At 36.0% G+C, this 21,000-nt stretch overlaps 1 protein-coding gene and 1 long non-coding RNA gene across 24 annotated transcripts; one reads left to right on the top strand and one right to left on the bottom strand.

The window, feature by feature from the left end:
- Window positions 1-1,969: 1,969 nt before the first annotated feature.
- On the bottom strand, window positions 1,970-11,545 carry LOC106422061 (trimethylguanosine synthase-like). The gene is made up of 6 exons (XM_013862882.3): window positions 11,212-11,545; window positions 10,910-11,126; window positions 10,690-10,825; window positions 10,482-10,573; window positions 10,251-10,374; window positions 1,970-2,245 (listed from the first exon to the last, which is right to left on the bottom strand). Exons 1-6 carry the CDS (start codon window positions 11,243-11,245, stop codon window positions 2,177-2,179), a joined length of 672 nt encoding a protein of 223 aa, XP_013718336.3. The 5' UTR covers window positions 11,246-11,545; the 3' UTR covers window positions 1,970-2,176.
- A 1,308-nt stretch (window positions 11,546-12,853) lies between these two features.
- LOC106422064 lies at window positions 12,854-16,897 on the top strand. 23 transcript variants are annotated; one of them, XR_002661839.2, is made up of 13 exons: window positions 12,857-13,391; window positions 13,469-13,561; window positions 13,637-13,694; window positions 13,782-13,946; window positions 14,047-14,193; window positions 14,318-14,388; window positions 14,468-14,671; window positions 14,766-14,819; window positions 14,929-14,992; window positions 15,115-15,237; window positions 15,399-16,298; window positions 16,426-16,476; window positions 16,654-16,668. It is a non-coding gene; the product is annotated as an uncharacterized LOC106422064 (long non-coding RNA). The 23 variants fall into 23 exon arrangements; XR_007326534.1 differs by having other exon boundaries at window positions 12,854-13,391; window positions 13,782-14,193; window positions 14,929-15,028; window positions 16,654-16,897; XR_007326531.1 differs by having other exon boundaries at window positions 12,856-13,391; window positions 13,475-13,561; window positions 14,322-14,388; window positions 14,929-15,237.
- Window positions 16,898-21,000: the final 4,103 nt, after the last annotated feature.

Raw genomic sequence — 21,000 nt, 5'->3', positions numbered from 1 at the left:
ATAACATTTTCATTAACTTTGAGAAAAAAAAACTTAAACCACGAAAGATCAACTCTAAACCCTAAATCCCGAAACATCAACTCTAAACCCTAAACCCTAAACCTTCAAATCTAAACCCTAAAACATCAACTCTAAACCCTAAACGTAAACCCTGAACCCTAAATCTAAACTTAAAACATCAACTTTAAACCCTAAATCATCAACTCTAAACCCTAAACCATGAAACATCAACTCTAAACCTTAAACCCCAAAACATCAACTCTAAACCCTAAACCCTAAACCTTCAAATCTAAACCCTAAAACATCAACTCTAAGCCCTAAACATAAACGTAAACCCTAAACCCTATATTTCCTGAAATTCGAACCCTAAACCCTAAAACCATAAACCTTCAAATCTAAACCCTAAAACATCAACTCTAAACCCTAAACCCCAAAACGTAAACCCTAAACCTTCAAATCTAAACCCTAAAACATCAACTCTAGGGTTTTAGGGTTTAGGGTTTAGGGTTTATGATTTAGGGTTTAGAGTTGAAGGTTTAGGGTTTAGGGTTTAGAGTTGATGTTTTAGGGTTTAGGGTTAATTTTTCAGGGTTTAAGGTTTAGAGTTTACTTTTTAGGGTTTAGGGTTTAATGTTGATAGTTTAGGGTTTAGTGTTGTTGGTTTAGGGTTTAAAGTTGAAGTTTAGGGTTTAGGGTTTAGAGTTGATGTTTAGGGTTTAGAGTTGAAGGTTTAGGGTTTAGGGTTTAGAGTTGAAGGTTTGGGGTTTAGGGTTTTGAGTTGATGTTTCAGGGTTTAGGATTTTGAGTTGATGTTTCAGGATTTAGGGTTCGTATTTAAAAAAAAAAGGTTTAGGATTGATGTTTAGGGTTTAGGGTTCGTATTTCAAAAAAAACATAGGGTTTAGGATTGATGGTTTAGGGTTTAGCGTTGAGTTTTAGGGTTTAGGGTTTGAATTTCGAAATAGTATTATTCGAAAAAATTAAAAAATATATTTTTTATTTTTTTAGATTTTTATTTATTTAATTATTTATTTATTATATATATAAATAACAAGGGCATAAAAGTATTTTGCCACTTAAGGAAGAAGATATTTTTGAAAATATCTTTTTAATGGAGGTAAAAATGAAAAGTGGTAGCATGAAAGTGGTAAATATGTAATTTTCCCATAAATATATAAAGATGATATTAATTAATATTAAATGACATTTTTTTTAAAAATAATACATGAAAAATAAAATTCTTAAAATGAAATTATTTAAAAACAAAAAATATTCTAAAATTTATAAAAACTATAATATATAACTTATATATAATTCTTTAAATATATGTATATATATGCATATAACGGATCAAATTGAATTTTCGTTCCTATAAATATTGATAATTGTGATTTGCTTTTCTTTTACGGATATTGCATTTTAGTATTTGATTTGCTTCGTAGAGTAACATATATCTGAATTTTTCGGTTCGTATCAAAACGGATAACGAATCGAATCAAAATTTATGAATAACTTGTCCAGCTGTATTCGTAAACAGTAAAAATAACGTAAAGAAGAACCATACATGTGAATTTTATATTAAAAAAACGTAAAGTACATTGTGTGAACATATTTATGTAGAGTTTGGTTGAGAAGCTCTCTACATGTAACATGTGTCCATTTTAGTGTGAACACATTTATTACAATGCTTCTACACGTGACATGTGCCCAGTTCAGTGTGAACGCATTTATTACAATGCTTCTCTTTTAATATATAAGAGATATCCGCGTAACCCGTTTAGGCATCCCGCCTATATGTCTAGGGCGCTAGGCGCTACGTCAGTGTACATAGAGCGCATAGGATATTTTAGAACATTGGTTTGTACCATAACTTTTGTCATCATTCATTAGTGCTTGACTTTTTTACCGTTTATATCAACGGAGTCTTTTTTTTTTTTTTTTGTCAAACTATTAACGGAATCTAACCGAATAAACTAACGGAGAAAGGAGAGTTGGATTCTTTACTTTCTACGAATGATGCATTGAATTTGTATCAAATATCCATGTGATATAATCCTGCATAAAGTGGAAAGATGAAATGAGAATTTTGTATTAACTCCTTCAGGACTCAATTCCTCTATCCCCCGATGCAGAAAAGATAGTTCCTTTTTGATGCAGTATAGTTCAAATTTCTCAGCTAAGCCGCATTGCGACTAAAATAAGCCGTTATGGCTATCATTTTGCCTCCAATACAACTTTCTTCTATCTGAAATCACAATACATATATTGTTAATAAAAAGGTTTGCAACAAATTAGCTATCATAAAGAACACAAAATGTTTAGGTTTAACGAAAAAGTATGTTTTAGGGCAACATCCTATACAATTTTGAATAGTTTGGCCTAACTTTGTTATCATATATAATCCGATCGGATTCGGTATCTAATCTCTTGTAACACCGTTCAGATAATTTTTTTATATATCAGATCGGGTTCGGATTCCTATCTCACTACAAGAAAACACGTCAAATTCCGACGGAGGTTCCAACGGACTTCAATGTCGTCGGACGTTTCCGACGAATATCCGAGGAAACATGGCTCGTCGGAATTTTCCAACGACTTTTCGACGATATTCCGATAAAACACATAACCGTTGTAGTCGTCGGAAATTCGTCGGAATATACTGACGAACTTCCGATGACATTCCGATTAACAGATATAACCGTTACCGTCGTCGGTATTCCGTCAGAATTTGCCGACGAATTTCCGACGAACCATGTGACCGTTGCCGACAAATATATATGACCGTTTTATAGCCGTTTGAGATTGGAAAATACCGACGGTATTCCGACGGACTGCTTTACATCCGTCGGAATTCCGTCGGAAAGTCGTCGGATGGCTGTAAGCAATTTCCTATAAATGCAACCCCTCCTCATTCAACTCATTCACACTTCATTCTCTCTTCATTCTCTTTAGTCATAACAATTCCGTGAAAATCATGTCTTCAGGAGCTTATTATCGTTCGTGGATGGATAATCCTCATTTAGATCCCAACACCAATTTGCTTACGAAAGAATACGTTCAAGGGATTGGAGAATTCATGAGGTTTGTTCAACAACAACCGGATGCAAAAAGTGGTATGTTAAGATGTCTCTGCTCTACTTGCAATAATAATAAGGTTATAAAAGAATTTGATGTTTGGACTCATTTGTATATGAAAGGGTTTTCACGTAATTATAAAGTTTGGTACCTTCATGGGGAAACTGGTTATGAATATGGTAGTACTAGCGAACCTTAGCCTGTTAGTGAACTTCAGCCTGATATTAGGTTAGAAGAATCTAGAACGGATATAAATTATGGTGTAGGTACTGAGCAGATGGTACATGATCATTATAGAGGGGAAGAACCAAATCCCGAATCTAGGAGATTTTTTAACATGTTGGATGCAGGAAAACAGAATTTGTATCAAAATTGTAGAGATGGTCATTCAGTCTTATCATCTGCAACTAGATTAATGGGTATTAAGACAGACTATAATTTGGCTGAAGAATGTATGGATGCGATTACTGATTTTGTCAAAGGTATTCTACCTGAGGATAACCTTGCACCGAGTTCATACTACGAGGTTCAGAAACTTGTTGCCGGTCTTCAACTACCGTATGAAGTGATAGATGTATGTATTGACAACTGCATGATCTACTGGAGAGCGGATGAGACACGGAATGTATGCAACTTTTGTGGGAAACCTCGTTATCAGGAGACGAGGGGAAGAGTTCCGATCCCGTTCAAAAGAATGTGGTATTTGCCTTTGACGGAAAGATTGAAGAGGTTGTATCAGTGTGAGCGCACATCAAAAGCAATGAGACCGCATGCAGAGCATTCCACAAATGGTTAGATTAGACATCCTTCAGATGCGAAGGCTTGGAAACATTTCCAGTAAACATATCCAGAATTTACGGAAGAGAGAAGAAATGTTTATCTTGGATTATCTACTGATGGTTTCAGCCCATTTGGAAAGCATGGAAGACAGTATTCTCTATGGCCAGTTATTGTGACACCGTACAACTTACGGCCGAGCTTGTGCATGCGACGAGAGTTTTTGTTTCTCTCAATTCTCGTCCCCGGGTCAGATCATCCTAAAAGATCACTAGATGTGTTTCTTCAACCACTGATATATGAGTTGCAACAACTATGGGCGCATGGTTTTGAGACATACGATGTTTCGTGCAAAGAAAACTTTCAGATGCGGGCAATACTTATGTGGACAATAAGTGACTTTCTAGCATATGGTATGTTATCTGGATGGACAACACATGGGAGGCTATCATGTCCATATTGTCAAGATGACACAGATGCTTTCCAACTAAAGAACAGAAGGAAAACGTGTTGGTTTGACTGTCACAGACGATTTCTACCACCTGATCATCCATACCGCAGGAGTAAGACTTCATTTACGAAGAACAAGCAGGTGTTTGATGGTCCACCTGAGGAAGCTAGTGGGAAAGATTTGTTGAAGCAGTTTAGGTATTCTGATGCAGAAATGACGCCAGGTGTAGGTGGACATGAAAACATTCGAGTGAGTGCTGTTGGAGAGCTACATAACTGGCACAAAAATAGTATTTTCTGGGATCTGCCATATTGGAAGAGTCATCTATTGCGACATAATTTAGATGTCATGCATATTGAGAAGAACTTCTTCGACAATCTGATGAACACAGTCCTTAACATCCAAGGTAAAAAAAAAGGATAATTTGAAGTCAAGGTTGGATTTAGTCGATATATGTGATCGTTCTGAACTTCACGTTGATGAGAACGGTACGGCCCATTTTCCCATTTATCGGCTGGATGGTGCTAGAAAAGAAGAGTTCTTTGATTGGATTACAGATAAAGTGAAATTTCCTGACGGATATGCATCAAATTTGGGGAACTGCGTTGATAGAAGCGAATGAAAGTTTACTGGCTTGAAGAGTCATGATTGTCATGTAATTATGCAGCTCCTCCTTCCGTTTGCTTTTTCAGCATTATTACCACGTAATGTTCATGAAGCAATTGCAGGTATCTTATAATTTTACAATTTAATTTATTTTTATATTTAACAATTATGCTTATAGAAACTTAATACTTATGAAAATTATGTCTTTTATCTATTTAGGGATAAGTGTTTTCTTCCGCGACTTATGCAGCAGAGTAGTGACTGAAGAGGGTATTAATAATTTGAAGACAAACGCACCAGTCAGCATGTGCAACCTTGAGAAGATATTTCCTCCATCATTCTTTGATGTAATAGAACATCTTGATATTCATCTCGCAATAGAATTGGAACTTGATGGTCCTGTGCAGTACAGATGGATGTATATTTTTGAGCGTTATATGCATCATCTGAAGAAGATGGTCAAAAATGAAAGCAGGGTGGAATGATCTATAGTGGCACAGGTGATCAATGAAGAAACTGCAATCTTTGCTGAAAATTATTTTCCACCAGAAGTGCATACAAATCACCGAAGACCTGCTCGGCATGATGACAGAGGGGAGAGAGCAACATATCATGTTACTGTCCCAAGCATGTTCAAGGAAATAGGACGACTTAGTGGAAAATTCACGAAGCGGAGATTTACGGACACTGAGCACGCTCATTTGCAAACATATTTGCTCACCAACTGTGAAGATGTTCTACAATATGAGAGGTAAAAATATTTATTCATTTATTGTTAGATTAATATTCAACAAATTTATTTCATATTGATAATATTTTTGTATATAGTGTATATATGGCGGAGTTGCGTATGACTCACATGCATTTAACAGAAGATGAGCTTCAACAACTTAGAGATAACGGATTTGCTGCGTGGCTTCGTAGTTATGTGAGTCATATATCATATTACCCTATGCAAATGAGTAGTTTAAATTTAATATAAACTAATTAACTTTTCAATCATATATGTTTTTAATTTATAGGTGAATGAGGGTTTGGCCAGAGGTTTTGTGTTCGATGATTGGATACGCGAATTTGTGCAGGAACCAAACTATGTGGTCAAATCATATCCAAAATTTTGTACGCGAGGATATGCATTCACAAGGAAAGGTCATTCTAAGACAACATATGATGCTGGTGTTTCATCTTCTTCCGGTGACGATGTCTACTACAACAACATAAAAGAAATATTGGAAATCCAATTTCCTGGAATGGTTGGATTGCTTGGTATGACACCACCCCAGATAGAGTTGTGAAGATTGATGCGTTTGATGTTACATCAGTTCATTCGCGGCGGAAACTTCAATATTATGATCCCTTCATTCTTGGTTCGCAAGCTGATCAGGTATGTCAATTTATTCATAATTTTTTACCAATATAATTAATTAATGTTATATATTTTACTAATACTTGTATAATTGATATGTATAGGTGTGCTACATCAGTTACCCTCGGGTGACGTACAGAGACTATCCATGGGTTACTGTAACACAAATAACCCCAAGAGGACGAGTGGATGGAACTTCTGATGATGATGAACCATTGCAACCAGAGTCTACCAGCAACGCACAGGCAGTTGAAGATTTGGCAAATGTTGAACTCGTTGAGAATTTGACTGTATTTGGACTTGATGCTGTTGTACATTCGGAGCCAGAAGCTGAGGTTGGGGAATTTGATGAAGATTCAGAAGATTCTAATTAGTTTTTTTTTTTTTTATTGGTCCGTCGGAAATCCCTCGCAAAATACCGACGACATAGCGACGACAAAAGGGTTTCATTGAAGTTTGGAAATGTCCTCGGTAATTCGTCGGAATGTCGTCGGTATATTCCGACGAATTACCGAGGACATGAGTTTCTAAAAAATTTCAAACATAAAAATCTATAAATTTAGATGCCAAAACTATAAAAATAACACATAATAAGTGTTTAGTATAGTATTAGATCGCAACCGTTCAAATATAACAACTCATTAAAATATTTATGTATGCATATCATTGTTTTCATAACATCTCATCTTAACACTCATATACTTATACAATCATATTCATCTAATCTTACACTACAAAAAATGTTGTTGTGTAAAATCGTGTTATAAAAACATTTTTATTGTTAAATCTTTATGCAAATACTATATATATTATCAAAGATTTGGATTTTTCATTTAGAAACTTGTAATCAACACCCTAAACACTAAGTCGTCGGAATTTCGTCGGAAAAGGTCGTCAGTATTCCGTTGGAATATACTGACGGACACCAATTCCGTCGGAATTTCAATTTACCCGGGAAAACCAAACCGCATGAAAATTTTCGCGAACCGCCAATTGGTATATATTTAATTATCCCGGCGGAATACTGACGAACCCGTGTCCGTCGGAAACGTTAAATATAATTACCCTTCTTCTTCCTTCTTCGTTATTTCTGCATCCGCCTCTCTCTCTCAATCCTCTCCGCGATTTCTCTCCCTTTCACGGCGATTCCGACCATTCTCGAGCTCCCATCACCGGCGAATCCTCTTCTCACCCTCATATCTCTTCCCCAAACCCCAAATCATGTAAGAATCATCCCAACCTTGTTTTATCTCAATTGTTTAGGGTTTTGGAAGTTAGATCTCGGATTTTAGGTTGTTTGATTGAAAATTTTAGGATTGAATGGATAGTTTAGGATATATAAGTTAGAATTGTTGTTTGGATTGTTGTTTTAGTTTTTTTTGGTTTGTGTTTTTGTTAAAATTCAAAACGTTTTACTATTTTTAAAACATTTTTTGATTTTTAAAAACGTTTTTCAAGTTTCCAGTAATAAACTATGTATAATAAAACGTTTTTAAATTTTTTTAAAAATATTTAACAACATTTTTCTATATTTATAAATTTTTTATAATTTTGTATACATATATATATATATATAAATCATGTATAATAAAAAATTTTAAAATTTTTATAATTTTTTATAAGTTTCCCGTAATAAACTATGTATAATAAAAGGTTTAATAGTTTTTTTTTAAAACGTTTATAAAACCTTTTGTAAATATATAAATGAAAACATTAAAAATAGAAATGATTTGAAAAGATTTTTGATGTATTAATTTTTTTTTAGGTCCGAGGATGAACCCCGCCCCGCAGCCCGTCTTCGACGTAGTTCGGTGAGCAATTCCCGTGCATCGGGATCGTCTCACGAACAAAACTTGGTTCCCGCATATATTCCCGCTCCAGCTCCCGCTGCCCCTCCCGCTGCTGCTCAACAGGATCCGGGGGTCATGCTAGTTGAACTATTGGTTCAACAACCAGGTCGAGAGCATCTCCCGGTTCTCCAACCCAACCCACGACGAGGACAAAGCACTTGGTTAGTATTTTTTTTATTTGTAGCATAATGTTTTTTTTCATTAATTAACTTGCTAACTTGTATTTTTTTTAAAGGTTCACCAAGTCGAGAAATGACATTAGCAGGTGCATCAACCAGATGATGTACTCCATGCTCCATTTTGGATATTCAAAGTGGAGTGTGATCCCTTCCGACGAACGAGAGTTGTGGTTTCGTCAGTTTGCAGTAGTAACTCTTCATTTTTTTAAAGTATTTACATTTTTTTTAATATATTTACTTATTAAATTATGTTTGTTTTGTAGCAAGAGTTCAACTGGCACTCCGATCTCACGGAAACAGTTCGTAAGAAATTCAACGAAAAGGCCATGGACTCTTATACGAAGCAGATGAACTCGTGGAAGACAGTTTGGCAGAAGAACAAGAGGCCACAGTTCATCAACGGGACGGTGTGGGAGCAGTTGATAGCTCATTGGGAGAAGGAAGAAACTGCAGAGACGTCTTCTAGGAACTCCAAAAACCGGAAGAGCGATCGTGGCGGGAAAGGTATGTATGTGCACAACCTCGGCGCTTGCTCTATGTCTACTAAGGAGGATGAACTTGTAAGTTTTTTATTATTATTTATCTTTATATTTTTTAAATAAATATTTTATATATTCCTTGGCTAATAATGGTGGTTTTTTAGATCGAAGCAAATGACGGTAATCCTGTTGATCGTCTCCAACTCATTAAGGTGGCTCACACTAACAAGAAGACGGGTCAAATTCAGGACCTCGTGATCAAAGGTGTCGTTGATTTGGTGGAAGCTGAAATAGCATCTCAATCTCAGCCTCTCTCTGATGACGGTGATTCTACGGGAGCTTCAACCAACTTGTCCCTATTGCAAATAAATGAGATGGTTGAAAAGGTAATTTTGTTTTATTAATATATTTTTTTTTATAATGTCGATTACTAACTTGTCCCTATTTACTAACTTTCAATATTTTTGTAGGCGGTTCCTAAAAGGAAAGGAGGCCGTTTAGTTGGGTTGGCCCGCCGTGCTTCTTTGTGTCCGGCATCTTCTTCGCAAGCTCCGTATACCGATCCCATGATTCTCGAGGAGCTACATGACAAAGATGAACGGATTGGGGCATTGGAGGAGCAGAACACCACTATCCTTTCTGAGAATGCCACTATCCGTTCGGAGAATGCCACTATCCTTGCTGAGCTGGCATCCCAGAAGAAGTTCAACGCCGAGATAATGCAGAAGCTAGATCGTTTGATGTTTTCGAGTTCTTAGTTTTTTTCTGCTTTTTAAAACTTTCTGAATGTTTTTTTTTCTATTTCGGTTTGTATGAATTTTAAACTTTCTGAATGTTTTTTTTCTATTTCGGTTTGTGTGAATTTAAATTCTATAATATTATTAGTTTTAAATTTCAGATTTTATTTATTTATTAATTAATTTTTAATATAAAAAAATATATAAAAATGCAAAATTAATTCGTATTTAAAATTGATATATTTCGACGAATTGAGGGCGTCGGACTATACCGACGGACTATGGTTCGTCGGAAAATACCGACGGAGAAGGTTCCTCGAAAAATTCCGACGAACCATTGTCCGTCGGTATAGTCCGACGCCCTCAATTCTTCGGTATTTTCCGAGGACTACGTTCGTCGGTATAGTCCGAGGAACGTGCTCCGTCGGTATATAGTTTTTCCGATGAACTATGGTCTCGTGTGTCCGCATCGTAATATCGTCGGAAGTTCGTCAGAATGACGTTTCTCGGTATTCGTCAGAAAGTCGTCGGAAGGTCTGACGAAATTCTGACGAATACTTTTTTTCCGACAAAATGATACCGACGAATTGGTTCGTCATAAATTCGTCGGAATCAGCCTATTCCGACGAATTTCTTACGATTTCAGCCATCAGAACCCCCCTGTTTTCTTGTAGTGTCTTTGGAACCAGAGATTATGCTCAGCCCTATGTTTTAATAGATAAGGCGTTACCTCAAGAGTTAGGGGAGGTGACGAGAGGAAAGCCATCTCTTCCAATTGTGCTAAATCAACATTTTTCGGTAGATACATGATGATATTAGGTGTAATGGATTGAACAATCTTAAACAATGAGTACCTACACAGAAACAAGCCTTCACTAAAAATGTATATACTTTCATAAGAATTAAGAACTAAGATTAGCATATCATTTGGTAAGAAATATATCTATAGTAAAATGTTTACCCGTCTCTTGGCTGAAGCATATCCATCTTGAAACTCTCGACTTTGCAATAATTTGGTCCTCCCCATGGTGGCGAAAGAAACGATACATCTCCCTGGACAAAAGAAAATGAGTTTTATCTAAGTATATATATTAGCACAACAATAAAATCAAAGGGTAACCAAAAGAAATCTTTAATAGCATATAAAAAAAAATGATAGAGACGATTACTTTGAGAGATGGAGCTAAACTGAAGAAATCACCAACGACAAAATCCACGTGATTAGCAACTCCATAAACATTTGCATTGTTCATAGCCATTTTAACTTTCATTGGATCAATGTCGATAGCGATTACAGAAGAAGAACTATTTAAAGAAAAATGGTTTAGAAAACATTCATATTCATACTCCCCTTCTTGTTTTTGAGAGAGAAAGCGAGATAGAGATTACACTTTAGCAAATTGAATAGTGTTACCACCAACGCCTGCGAAGCAATCAATCACCACTTTTCCACGGCACCTCTCTGCGTGTTTGATGGCGATCTCTTCATGAGTCACAGAGTACCATCCTTCTTCATCTATTTGGATACCTTCGTCATACCTCGAGAACAGATCGTAACGTTGAATCCAGTACCGATTGATCTTAGGATTCGTACTATTTTCTGCCTCTGTAGGAAGCACAAACAAAGATATATCATATATAATTAAGAAGAAATAATGGAAGCATGAAGTTTACGGATGCTATTTATTTACCTTTCTTCAAGTGTGATTGATCGTCGATAGTCATTGATCTCTTGTCACTAGCCAGTGTGAGTGAAGTATTAAAGTCAACGCGTAACTCAACTTCTTCATGCGATGTCCCGACAAGAGAGAGGATAGCCCAGATCTCCCGGTAATCGAAATATTCGGGTATGATAATAATTTGTTTAAAACTTGATTGATTCTCCACCGGTTTGAAAATAACCGGACCGGTTGAAAGAAACACATTGCATGGAATATGTTCTTCACTCTACTTTCGGTAACGTTCCATGGAATTTGTTCTTCCCTCCACTTTTGATAATGTTGCACGGAATATGTTCTCGTTCCACTTTTGTTTTCAAAAACTACTGTGCAACCATAGTAGTTGATATTTTAACAAACATTTAGAAATTATTTTATTTTGGTAAAATGTTCAATTTTATATCATTTTTTTTTTACCAAAAATTTCATGAAAAAACAAGTAGCATAAAAGATTTAAAATCCCTACTAAAAACAACAGCAAGGAAAGAAAATCAACACGGCAACCAAGTTGGCCGTCCAAAGCTGCTAAAACCACACAGTTAGCTTCGGAAAAGACCAAACTGGAGATGCCGTTCTCATACCGGAGACCAAGAGAAGCCGCCTATTGTTCAGAAGATAGTATATATAAGTGACAACTTTTATATCATAAATCATAATGATTATTCTGTGTAACAAAAATTTGCACATCATCAATTTGGAATTATGAGCAGTGATAGAAACCAAAGGAAGCGAGAGAAAGAAGTCCAACAGGAACATAGCACCCAAAAAATTGAGTTAAAAGGTATTTTTAAAAGTTATAAAAACACAGTGAGGTTAATAGTAGTTATTAAGAAAGGTGTTCAACAAAAAATGCATTTACTCTGTATTTTTGCCATTTGTTTGCCGCTAGTGGGCACTTTTTGGTCGAAACTCAAACAACTATGTCATATATTTCCTGACTTTGTTAAGAAAAAATGTCTGCTGAAACAACAGGGAGCAAAAGTAGTGGTGACAAAGTGGATCAAAACAATTGAAATTGTTTATAGTAGAAAGTAGAGTTTGAAGGTGGTTAGTGTTAAAAGATTAGATATAAAACATATCTCATTTAGTTAAGGGAGTGTGTGTGTGTCCCTAATAGACTATAATCGAGTCTTTATGGAGCTCTGTGCCACACAACCCTCTCGGCTTTTTCACGTACAACTTCCCCAAAGGCTAAGCTTTTGAAAGGTTTACCCCGAACCAGAGAGAGTGTGTGTGTAGTGGACAGCCCTCAATCTATCTGCTCCTTCCACCAGCTTCCTCAAATCCTTACCACCCGGCCGGTCCTGTTTTCTCTCTAGTGTCAAAGTTTGTTTCTTTTTTTTTTGCAATATATGTTTAAATGAAGGACTCGCTTTGATCTTATCACTACAAGAAAAAGGCGTATTGATAGCACATTGTGATAGCTTTGTTTTTCAAACTGCTATCAGAAATAATTTTTTTGATTTTGGTATACTTTAATAGTAGTTAATTAAAGCTATCGTGAAAAATTAGTAAGCGGAAATAAAAAATGACGCATACCACCTATACTTAGATGAAATTGAGACAAAACCGCGAAATACCAAAATTTTCCCTCTTTACTATAACACATTCTCTACTTAAAGATGCAAAATTTAGTTTTGACAAAAAAAAAGTCACAAAAAAAAAAACTTCTCTCTCGAGACAAATTTCACTTCTTATCTTCTCCAATGTATATCTCCCTCTCACTTTCTCCAGATCTTACTTCTCTTCTTCAACAATTCTCACTTCTCCTCTTCTTTCAAAAATCGTTTTGGGGTATTGTGTTCTCTCTGTGTTTCAATAAATCTAGGGTTTCTCATTCCCTTTCTTTCCTAGGGTCTGAGACACGAGAGACAGAAGAGAAGAGAGACAAGACAAAACGGAGATAGAGAGGAGAGAGAGCTCCGGTCGTGTCTTGCTTCGTCTCCGATAACCAGAGCTTGGGTTGGGTGGGGTCTTGCTTTGTCTCCGCCGTTTTTTCCTCAGCTTCATAGATCCGCCGTGTTCAAGTTCCGTCGCTGCTTGTGCCTTTTTCAGCACTCGTCTCAAGAGAAGAGTTTGAGTCAAGCGATAAGAGAAGGCAGAAGATGGAGACAAGGGAAGAGACAACCTGCCACTCGAGCTGGCAATCTAAGGTATGTTTGTCTCCACTCTCGTGTTCTTGATATAGAGAAGTGAGCTTGACGGCAGATTTGTGGTATGTGTTTGCAAGATACAGAAGAGATGGAGACGGGGAGAAGAAGAAGAGCCAGAGAAAACAGAGGTGGAGTTTCAGATTCAAGACGAGAGAAAACACAAGAGCAAGGTATATCTCGATCTTCTTATATAATCGTATACCATTGTCACTAGGATTATAAGGCTTTCTATGTATTACTTTCAGGAAGAAGAAGATGAGAACGAAAAAGCGGCTGTAGGCAAGGAACTCAAGTAATTGGAGAGTCTGTCTTAAACAAAACTCTTCCTTTTTTTGTAAAACTTAACAAGTTCGATATCTTGTTCATTGATTCACTGTCTTTTGTCTTAAGATCTAGAGGCGTGTGTCTGCGAGAAGTTATGAATATACACAAGATCTTGATTCTTATGAGGAAGCTTTGTTGATTTCTCAAGACCTGTTCGTTCAATTGCTTTAAAGAATCAGCTTTATGCTGCTGTTGGTTCTCTGTTACTAACTACCATCTTCTTCTTCTCTAGTAAGTAGTGGTCATCTCATTCTTCTTTGGATATATTAATCTTCAATAGTCTTCTTGCCTTTTTGTTTGCGGTTTAGTAGTGTTTGATTTTTTTCTGCAGTTAATGAAGTGAAACATAAAGTAGAAGAAGAAAAAGACAAACATGGAGATGATGTTGAACTGAATCTACTCTACATTGTACATTCTGACATCTCATCTCTTCTTCACCAGGTCCTTGCTTACTTCCTGCTCTTGTCCACACAAACCAGTATGTTATTGGACTCGTACTCTATGATTTAGGAATATTTTTCGGGAAAAATTGTTTCACTAAGTCCTCGTGTTCAAGGGCTAGATTCTGAGCTTAGTGTTGACTGTGTTCTCTGATATGTTAGAAAGTAAGAATGCCTGCTTCTGGTGGAATGGCGTGTGAAGAAGTCGGCGAGGAAGTACCTTTTATTCTATGGTTTTCTCCTGTCTTTTGCTCCTTGGTTTGTGTAGCATGATTTTATTACTGACTGTGCCTTGTACATTTCTGTTTGCAGGTACGTCTCTGTCTTTCAGTGATTAAATCAAGAGTTTATGCTAACTGAACATGTTAAGGACTACTTTCAGAGCAGCAGCAAAGTCAGAAACTTCAAAGTGATGGCTCTCCAATCTGATAACATCACGATCAATAGAGTTGAGAGTCTTCTCAAAAGACACCAAACCTTTTACTGACCGGATCACCGCTGAGTACATCTGCTATGGTATATAACCCGCAATTTTTTCATAGACCTGATTTGTCAATGAGTGGTGTGGCCTATGTTTTTTATCTCATTTCTTATGGTGATTCGAGTACAGGACGAGCACCTGGAGAAGATACTGAAGTGATTCTCTAGTAAGACTTTTCTTAAGGTAATGTTAATATTTCACTCTTTTCATTAACTCATATTCGTGTACTGATATTGTTGTTCTTCAGTCCTCAAGATAATGTTGTGTGTTTGTTTCTTTCTGGTTCTGTCAGTGTTGGTACTAAATGAAGCTGAGAAGCTCTCACGAGAAGCACACTTGCCGTCTCATCTTATGCTGTAACAGTTCTGACAGTCCCTCAGCAAGATGACCGAGTCTTCTCTCGTTTTCGTTTAGTAACAAGTTTAGTTTCTGAATCTTTAAATTTCAGCTAACACTATTTTTGTGTCTGAATTTGCAGGCAGATGCATACACCAATGAAGTTTATATATTGCGGCATGATCTCAGCAATTGTAGGCGGTTTAATACGTATAACGCTTATACAACCGTAGAAGAGAAAGCTCTAACTGCATAAAACCTTAAGGTACATTTCTGAAATGTTCTTTTATTCCTTAACTTGTATGTTCTAAAGAAGAAGTAAGAACATTGTATACATGTCTTAAACTTAAAGGCTATGAAGTGAACGTATGATCCATTCTTAATTCAAAAGCTCAAACAGCTGAACCCATTTGATTGTTTTTTCAGGTTTTTGGAACACCAACTCCGGAGATTATTAAGGTGCATCCCCCTACGCTCTGTGTGAGATACATGCTAAGGCCAAGAAGAAAATAGGAGCAAGGTTTTGATTTAGTTCCCATGTTTTCTAGTCCCTTTATATTTAGTTCTGATTTTATAATGATGTTTGTGTAAGATTTGATGAAAATGTAGACGTGTTTGTGGTATTGATGTAAGTACATTTTGTTTTATTAATGAAATATAAATTGAATATTATTTTATTTAAATATAATTAGCAACAAAACATATTTCTATGAACAAGCTCTAATAGCACATAATCGATAATAAATATAGCATTGATACATCACTATAACAAAACATATGATAACGTTCAAAACAAAAGCTATCATAAAGTTTGACTAATCATAGCAAACTAAAAACAATGCTATTATATGTCTCCGATATAATAGCATTGTAAAAAATGATATAATATAGGAGAGACCTAAGATAGCTGGGGCAGACATAGCGGGTTCAATAACGCTAACAATAGCATATGATAGTTGTTTTCTTACGCTAAGAATTGACATTTTTTTGTAGTGTATGGATGTGCAGTATTTTCTCACAATTGTCATTGATGGAGAGCCTTTTCTACTTCACAAGGTGTTCGACGAGATTCAGTACACGGTTTCTGAAAAGAAAAAAAAATGAATAACTGCTATTACCAGAACGAGATCGAGACCGAGAGTGGGATTGTTTCAACGTGCCACAGCGCATCACTTAAAGTGGGTCAGATCAGAGATGCGTATTTGGCAGAACACATCAGACCCGTTCCGGAGTCTGTACAAGATTACGGCCTTGATAGAGATTTTGTTTGATTACGTGCATGTCGCGGATGATGGGATCTACAGATCCATTGATATGTTTCTTAAGGTAAGTTTTTTGTTTTTTATCCTTGCATTGAAAGTCTCTGGTTGTGCTATTGATCTAGTTAAAATTATTTTATAACCATTATTTAGGGGAATCCGTAACTGACCTTAACAAGAATGCAAATTCGTAGGCACACAGAACTTTTTCACAAGAAGCATGCAACAGACTCCGTGTTTTAAAGGTAGCTAGGGAGTATCATTTATTCTTCTCATCAAAAAGTCTATGGATGCGTCTGAGTGTATATCTCGTGAAAACAAATCTTGCAATGCGATTTTTCAAATAATTGTCTAGTAGAAAATGACGTTAAAAGGGCATTTTCAATCAAAACATGTTTCCTTAATTAGATTCTAAATTGCAGGAGCATGCCATGGACATTCATGCCCATCTTTTCTAAACCAGCTAGCAGGTAGCAAACATTATGACAATATACCAGGCCCGGGCTTGACCAAAACGTACGATACAAACGTATGGGGCCTATTATTTTTCTCAAAATTTTAGGACCTATTTTCTTCAATGTCATTACTTATAATTATATCAATTTGATAATTTGTTATGTGTATATAAATGATAGGAAAAGAAAGTTGTGGGACATCACTATAATACAAAAACAATTAAAATTTATATATTCTGTGTTATTAAATATGAATGGATTAAAAGGCAAAAAAAAAAAGAAAAAAAAATTGTGACGACAAAAAAAAAAGAAAATAACTGATTTTGAATAATTATTTTCTAGGTTAAACTTTTTTTCTTCACAGACGAAAGAAATTTCTCGAAGCTGAAGTTGATAAAGTCTTACCTACGGTCAACTATTTCATAAGAAAAGTTAAATAGTTTAACGATTGAAAAAAATATAATCAAAAATATTGATTACGAAAATTTGATAGATGATTTTGCAAGAAAAAATACAAGAAAATCTATATTTAAGAACTGATAATTTTTCTTAGTTTTGAAGATATTGTATTTTTTTATTATAAACTTAAGTTTTTATCGATATTTGTTTTTATATATTATCTAGGGGCCTCAGTTTCGTATTTTGTATGGGACCATGAATATCTCGGGACCGGTACTGCAATATACATAATATAAAATAGTTGCCAGGAAAAAATAACAGAATGAATGAGACCTAAAAATATATATAAGGAATCGAGTAGCAAAGAATAATGAAGAGAACAGAGTCCGTTGGATATGTGAAATCACCTTCGCCACTTAAACCAACAACAGATTTCACACATTGAGCTAAATCCTCAGCCTGCATCAACCAATATCTTTTCAGAACAAATATGTAACGATAAAGTCTACTGCTTATATCACAATTTTGTCGGTTTTGGAAAAAAACAAGTACATATATTCGTGGAAGCACCGTAGCCTACTGGTTAAGCTTTAAAGGCTTCTACACTCAGGTCTGGGGTTCGAATCTCATACTATGTGATATAGCGGAAGCTTCTAGGGATATAACTAGATCCAGATCCGTTGATTCTAAGAATACCCGAAAACTAGGGTTTGTGAATACTCTTCACGGTGCTTAATCAAAAGCTCTTTAGGGTTTGATAATACTCTTCTCAGTGGTTTATAGAAACCTCTTTAGTAAAACTAATTTTATTAATCAAATCATAATCTGAATACAAACTTAAGCCTAGACGGCTATATATAAGAAATCATAAAACCCTAAAACATTAAAGATAATTATCCAAGTAATGAATAAAACACTAAATAGTTAAGATATTTATTCTAAGTATCTATCTACATCATTATCTCCGGGTTGGAGAAGATTCGTCCTTGAATCTTGATCGTAGTCTTCAAATCCAAAACGTTTTCCAATAAAAACTTTTCCTCGAATCTTCAATAGCATGTTTTGCACCCGAAATTTCAATGGAACCCCCTTTGAAAACAAAGTCAATATGAAGGACATCGTCTTCACATATATCATAGATTGGATCACCATAGATCTCTTGATAGATCTCATGGTTCTCTTCTCTTTCCACAAAAGGACTTTCTTCCAGGATAGAATAGATGCTTATACTCACAATGACATCAAGAATCGTCTTCGATTGAGAAATCAAAGGAACGCAGCTCTGATACCAACTGATGTAGCGGAAGCTTCTAAGGATAGAACTAGATCCAGATCTGTTGATTCTAAGAATACCCAGAAACTAGGGTTTGAGAATACTCTTCTCAGTGGTTTATATAAACCTCTTTAGGAAAACTCCTTTTATTAATCAAATCATAATCTGAATACAAACTTAAGCCTAGACGGCTATATATAAGAAATCATAAAACCCTAAAACATTAAAGATAATTATCCAAATAATAAATAAAACACTAAATAATTAAGATGTTTATTCTAAATATCTATCTACATCACTAAGCAATTTCTTGCAGATTACAAGAAATCCAGATTTAAAGTCCCGGAGAGAGCGATTTATTAATGAAGACTACAGACGAAAGGCTTACAAGAGATCTTCAACATGGTGCAAGTAAATTTGATCAGGAGTGGATCTTCATAGGACGGCTCAAGATGATGCAGTTACGCATAGATCTTCATAAGGCAGATAGTATTGTCGGTTGTTGAATCATCTATGTAATTTCTCATAAATGTAATGTCATAATAAATCAGCGTTATAAAAAAAAGTACATATATTTAAGTTTTTCAAAATTAAAAAAATTTCCCCTGTCGGGGTTCGAACCCGGATTTCAAGAGAGAGGCGAACATTAGGTGACCCAGTCATAATCTTCTTTATGAAATTATCCTTTGAGCTACAGGGGATGTTGTTGTTTAGCTTCAAAATTAAATTTATTTATTTAATAGTGATACTCAAATGGATTTTTTCAAAGCTAGCTTATTAGACCATGCGCATCAGGGGCTTTAGACGGGTTCACGGGCCCGAGTTCTAAGGCCGGAGTGATTAAAAAGCAATAAAAAATGGGTTTGTTTCGACGAAACGGGCCTTACGGTTGATCCGCTATGAAGCGGTTTTAGCCACGCGTCATGTCCTGCTTGGACGAAACAAACCGCGTAGAGGGGGAGGAAAGACGGGTTTCCCCGTGTCTCTTCTCATTTTCTCTTCTCGAAAGAAAAGCTAGGGTTTGTTGTGTGAGAGGCGATTATACGAGCGACGCCGAGTCTTGCCGATTTTCTCGTTCAAATCGACGACGGAGAGTCTTCTCCACGACCTCTGGTGAGTATCGAGTAGATCGACGGTTTAATTTCGTCGATTTTGGTCCAAATCGTTTAGTGAGATTTGATATCAATTTGGGGTTTTCGAGTTTCGGATGTAAATCGATAACTGGGTTTCGATCAATAGAGGGGTTTGGAGTTAGGGTTCTCAATTGATGTAAATCGACATGCACGTTTAATTGTAGGTTTATAGCTTTATTGGGTCGATTTCGGGGTGGGAAGCAATTATTCGATTTTGAAATAAAATTGGGGGTTTCGAGCAAGGGATATAAATCGATATAGGGGTTTCGATTTTGTGATGGTGGTTTGTTTTAAGGTTCATTTCTTTGGGATCTAAATCGAATTGTGAAAAAAAAATATTGGGGGTTTTTGGTGAGGGATCTAAATTGAGTAGTAGTATGTTTAATGGTTCTGTTCTCATCAATTTCTAATCGGTTTGCATTTTTTCATATTGTTGTGTTAAATTTTGTCGATTTATTTGACAGGATTGTTGTGTGTTCTTGTTGCATGCATAGGACAGGAACATAATCATAGAACTATACATAGGACATGAATAAACCGGACTTGGCTCATTTAGAATTGTTTTCATGCATGATAGGATTAGACCTTTGAACCGAATTTTTGACATAGCAAAATAGATAGCATCAATGGTTAATAGTCGATTAACAGCTTCAGTATGCTTTCTTGAATGGAAAAACAAACCACATTTTTGATTTCTATAGTTGTGTGGTCTTGTGTGGTCTATAGTAGTTGGATGCCATTTTTTCAAATTGGAACTCGATTAATACATGTAATTGGAACTCGATTGTTGCAGATGGAAACTCCCCGAGAACCTCATTTCTTCAAGCCTCTTCTTCCTGGTTGTCAAAGTGGCGTGGTATTCTCAGTTCTTGAAGCCTATTTTTCCTTATTTTGTATGTTGGTATTTAGGATTTATGTTTAACTATTTCTTCTCTTACTTGCAGGCAATACCACTTGCCTTCTACTCAAAACACATACAAGGGGCTGAGATCAATAAACCATGGAAGCTAAGATCGGACGCTTCGGATCAAATTTGGGAGGTGATCCGAGAAGGCAGGACACTCACCAGAGGTTGGAAAGAGTTCACCGAAGCACATGATCTTCGAATCGGTGACATTATCATCTTTAAACACGAAGGAGACATGGTCTTTCATGTGACTCCTTTTGGTCCTAGCTATTGTGAGATTCAGTATACACATCCTCACATCGTTAAGGAAGAAGCCGATGCGGATGATGCTCCTACTTTCTCATACGACTACTGCTTCTTGGCTGAGGTTACTGCTACAAATCAAAAGGACGACAAAATGGTGAGTAAAATTTTGACTATGTTACACACCATATTTAGTTATTTCTTTGTTTGTACTACTGCTTCTTGGCTGATGTTATTTCTGTGTTTGTAGTTTCTTCCTGTGGAAGCTATGTGGTGTGGTGCTTTGAACCAACAATGCAAAGAGGTCAAACTTCAAAACAAGGAGGGAAAGTCATGGACTGCGAGCTTCGGATTTAGCG

Source organism: Brassica napus, chromosome C7, assembly GCF_020379485.1.
Source record: "Brassica napus cultivar Da-Ae chromosome C7, Da-Ae, whole genome shotgun sequence".
NCBI lineage: Eukaryota > Viridiplantae > Streptophyta > Magnoliopsida > Brassicales > Brassicaceae > Brassica > Brassica napus.
Note: the sequence above shows the minus strand (reverse complement) of the source record. Positions and strands in the feature narration are given on the sequence as shown.

What these genes read in the sequence shown, in the direction of transcription:
- LOC106422061 (XM_013862882.3), bottom strand. Translation starts at nt 11,245, where the DNA reads ATGACTATCGACGATCAATCACACTTGAAGAAAG. An exon ending in ACTATTCAATTTGCTAAAGT is followed by an intron (nt 10,826 to 10,909) that starts GTAATCTCTATC and finishes TTCTTTAAATAG; the next exon opens with TTCTTCTTCTGTAATCGCTA. An exon ending in ATGCTTCAGCCAAGAGACGG is followed by an intron (nt 10,375 to 10,481) that starts GTAAACATTTTA and finishes GTTTCTGTGTAG; the next exon opens with GTACTCATTGTTTAAGATTG.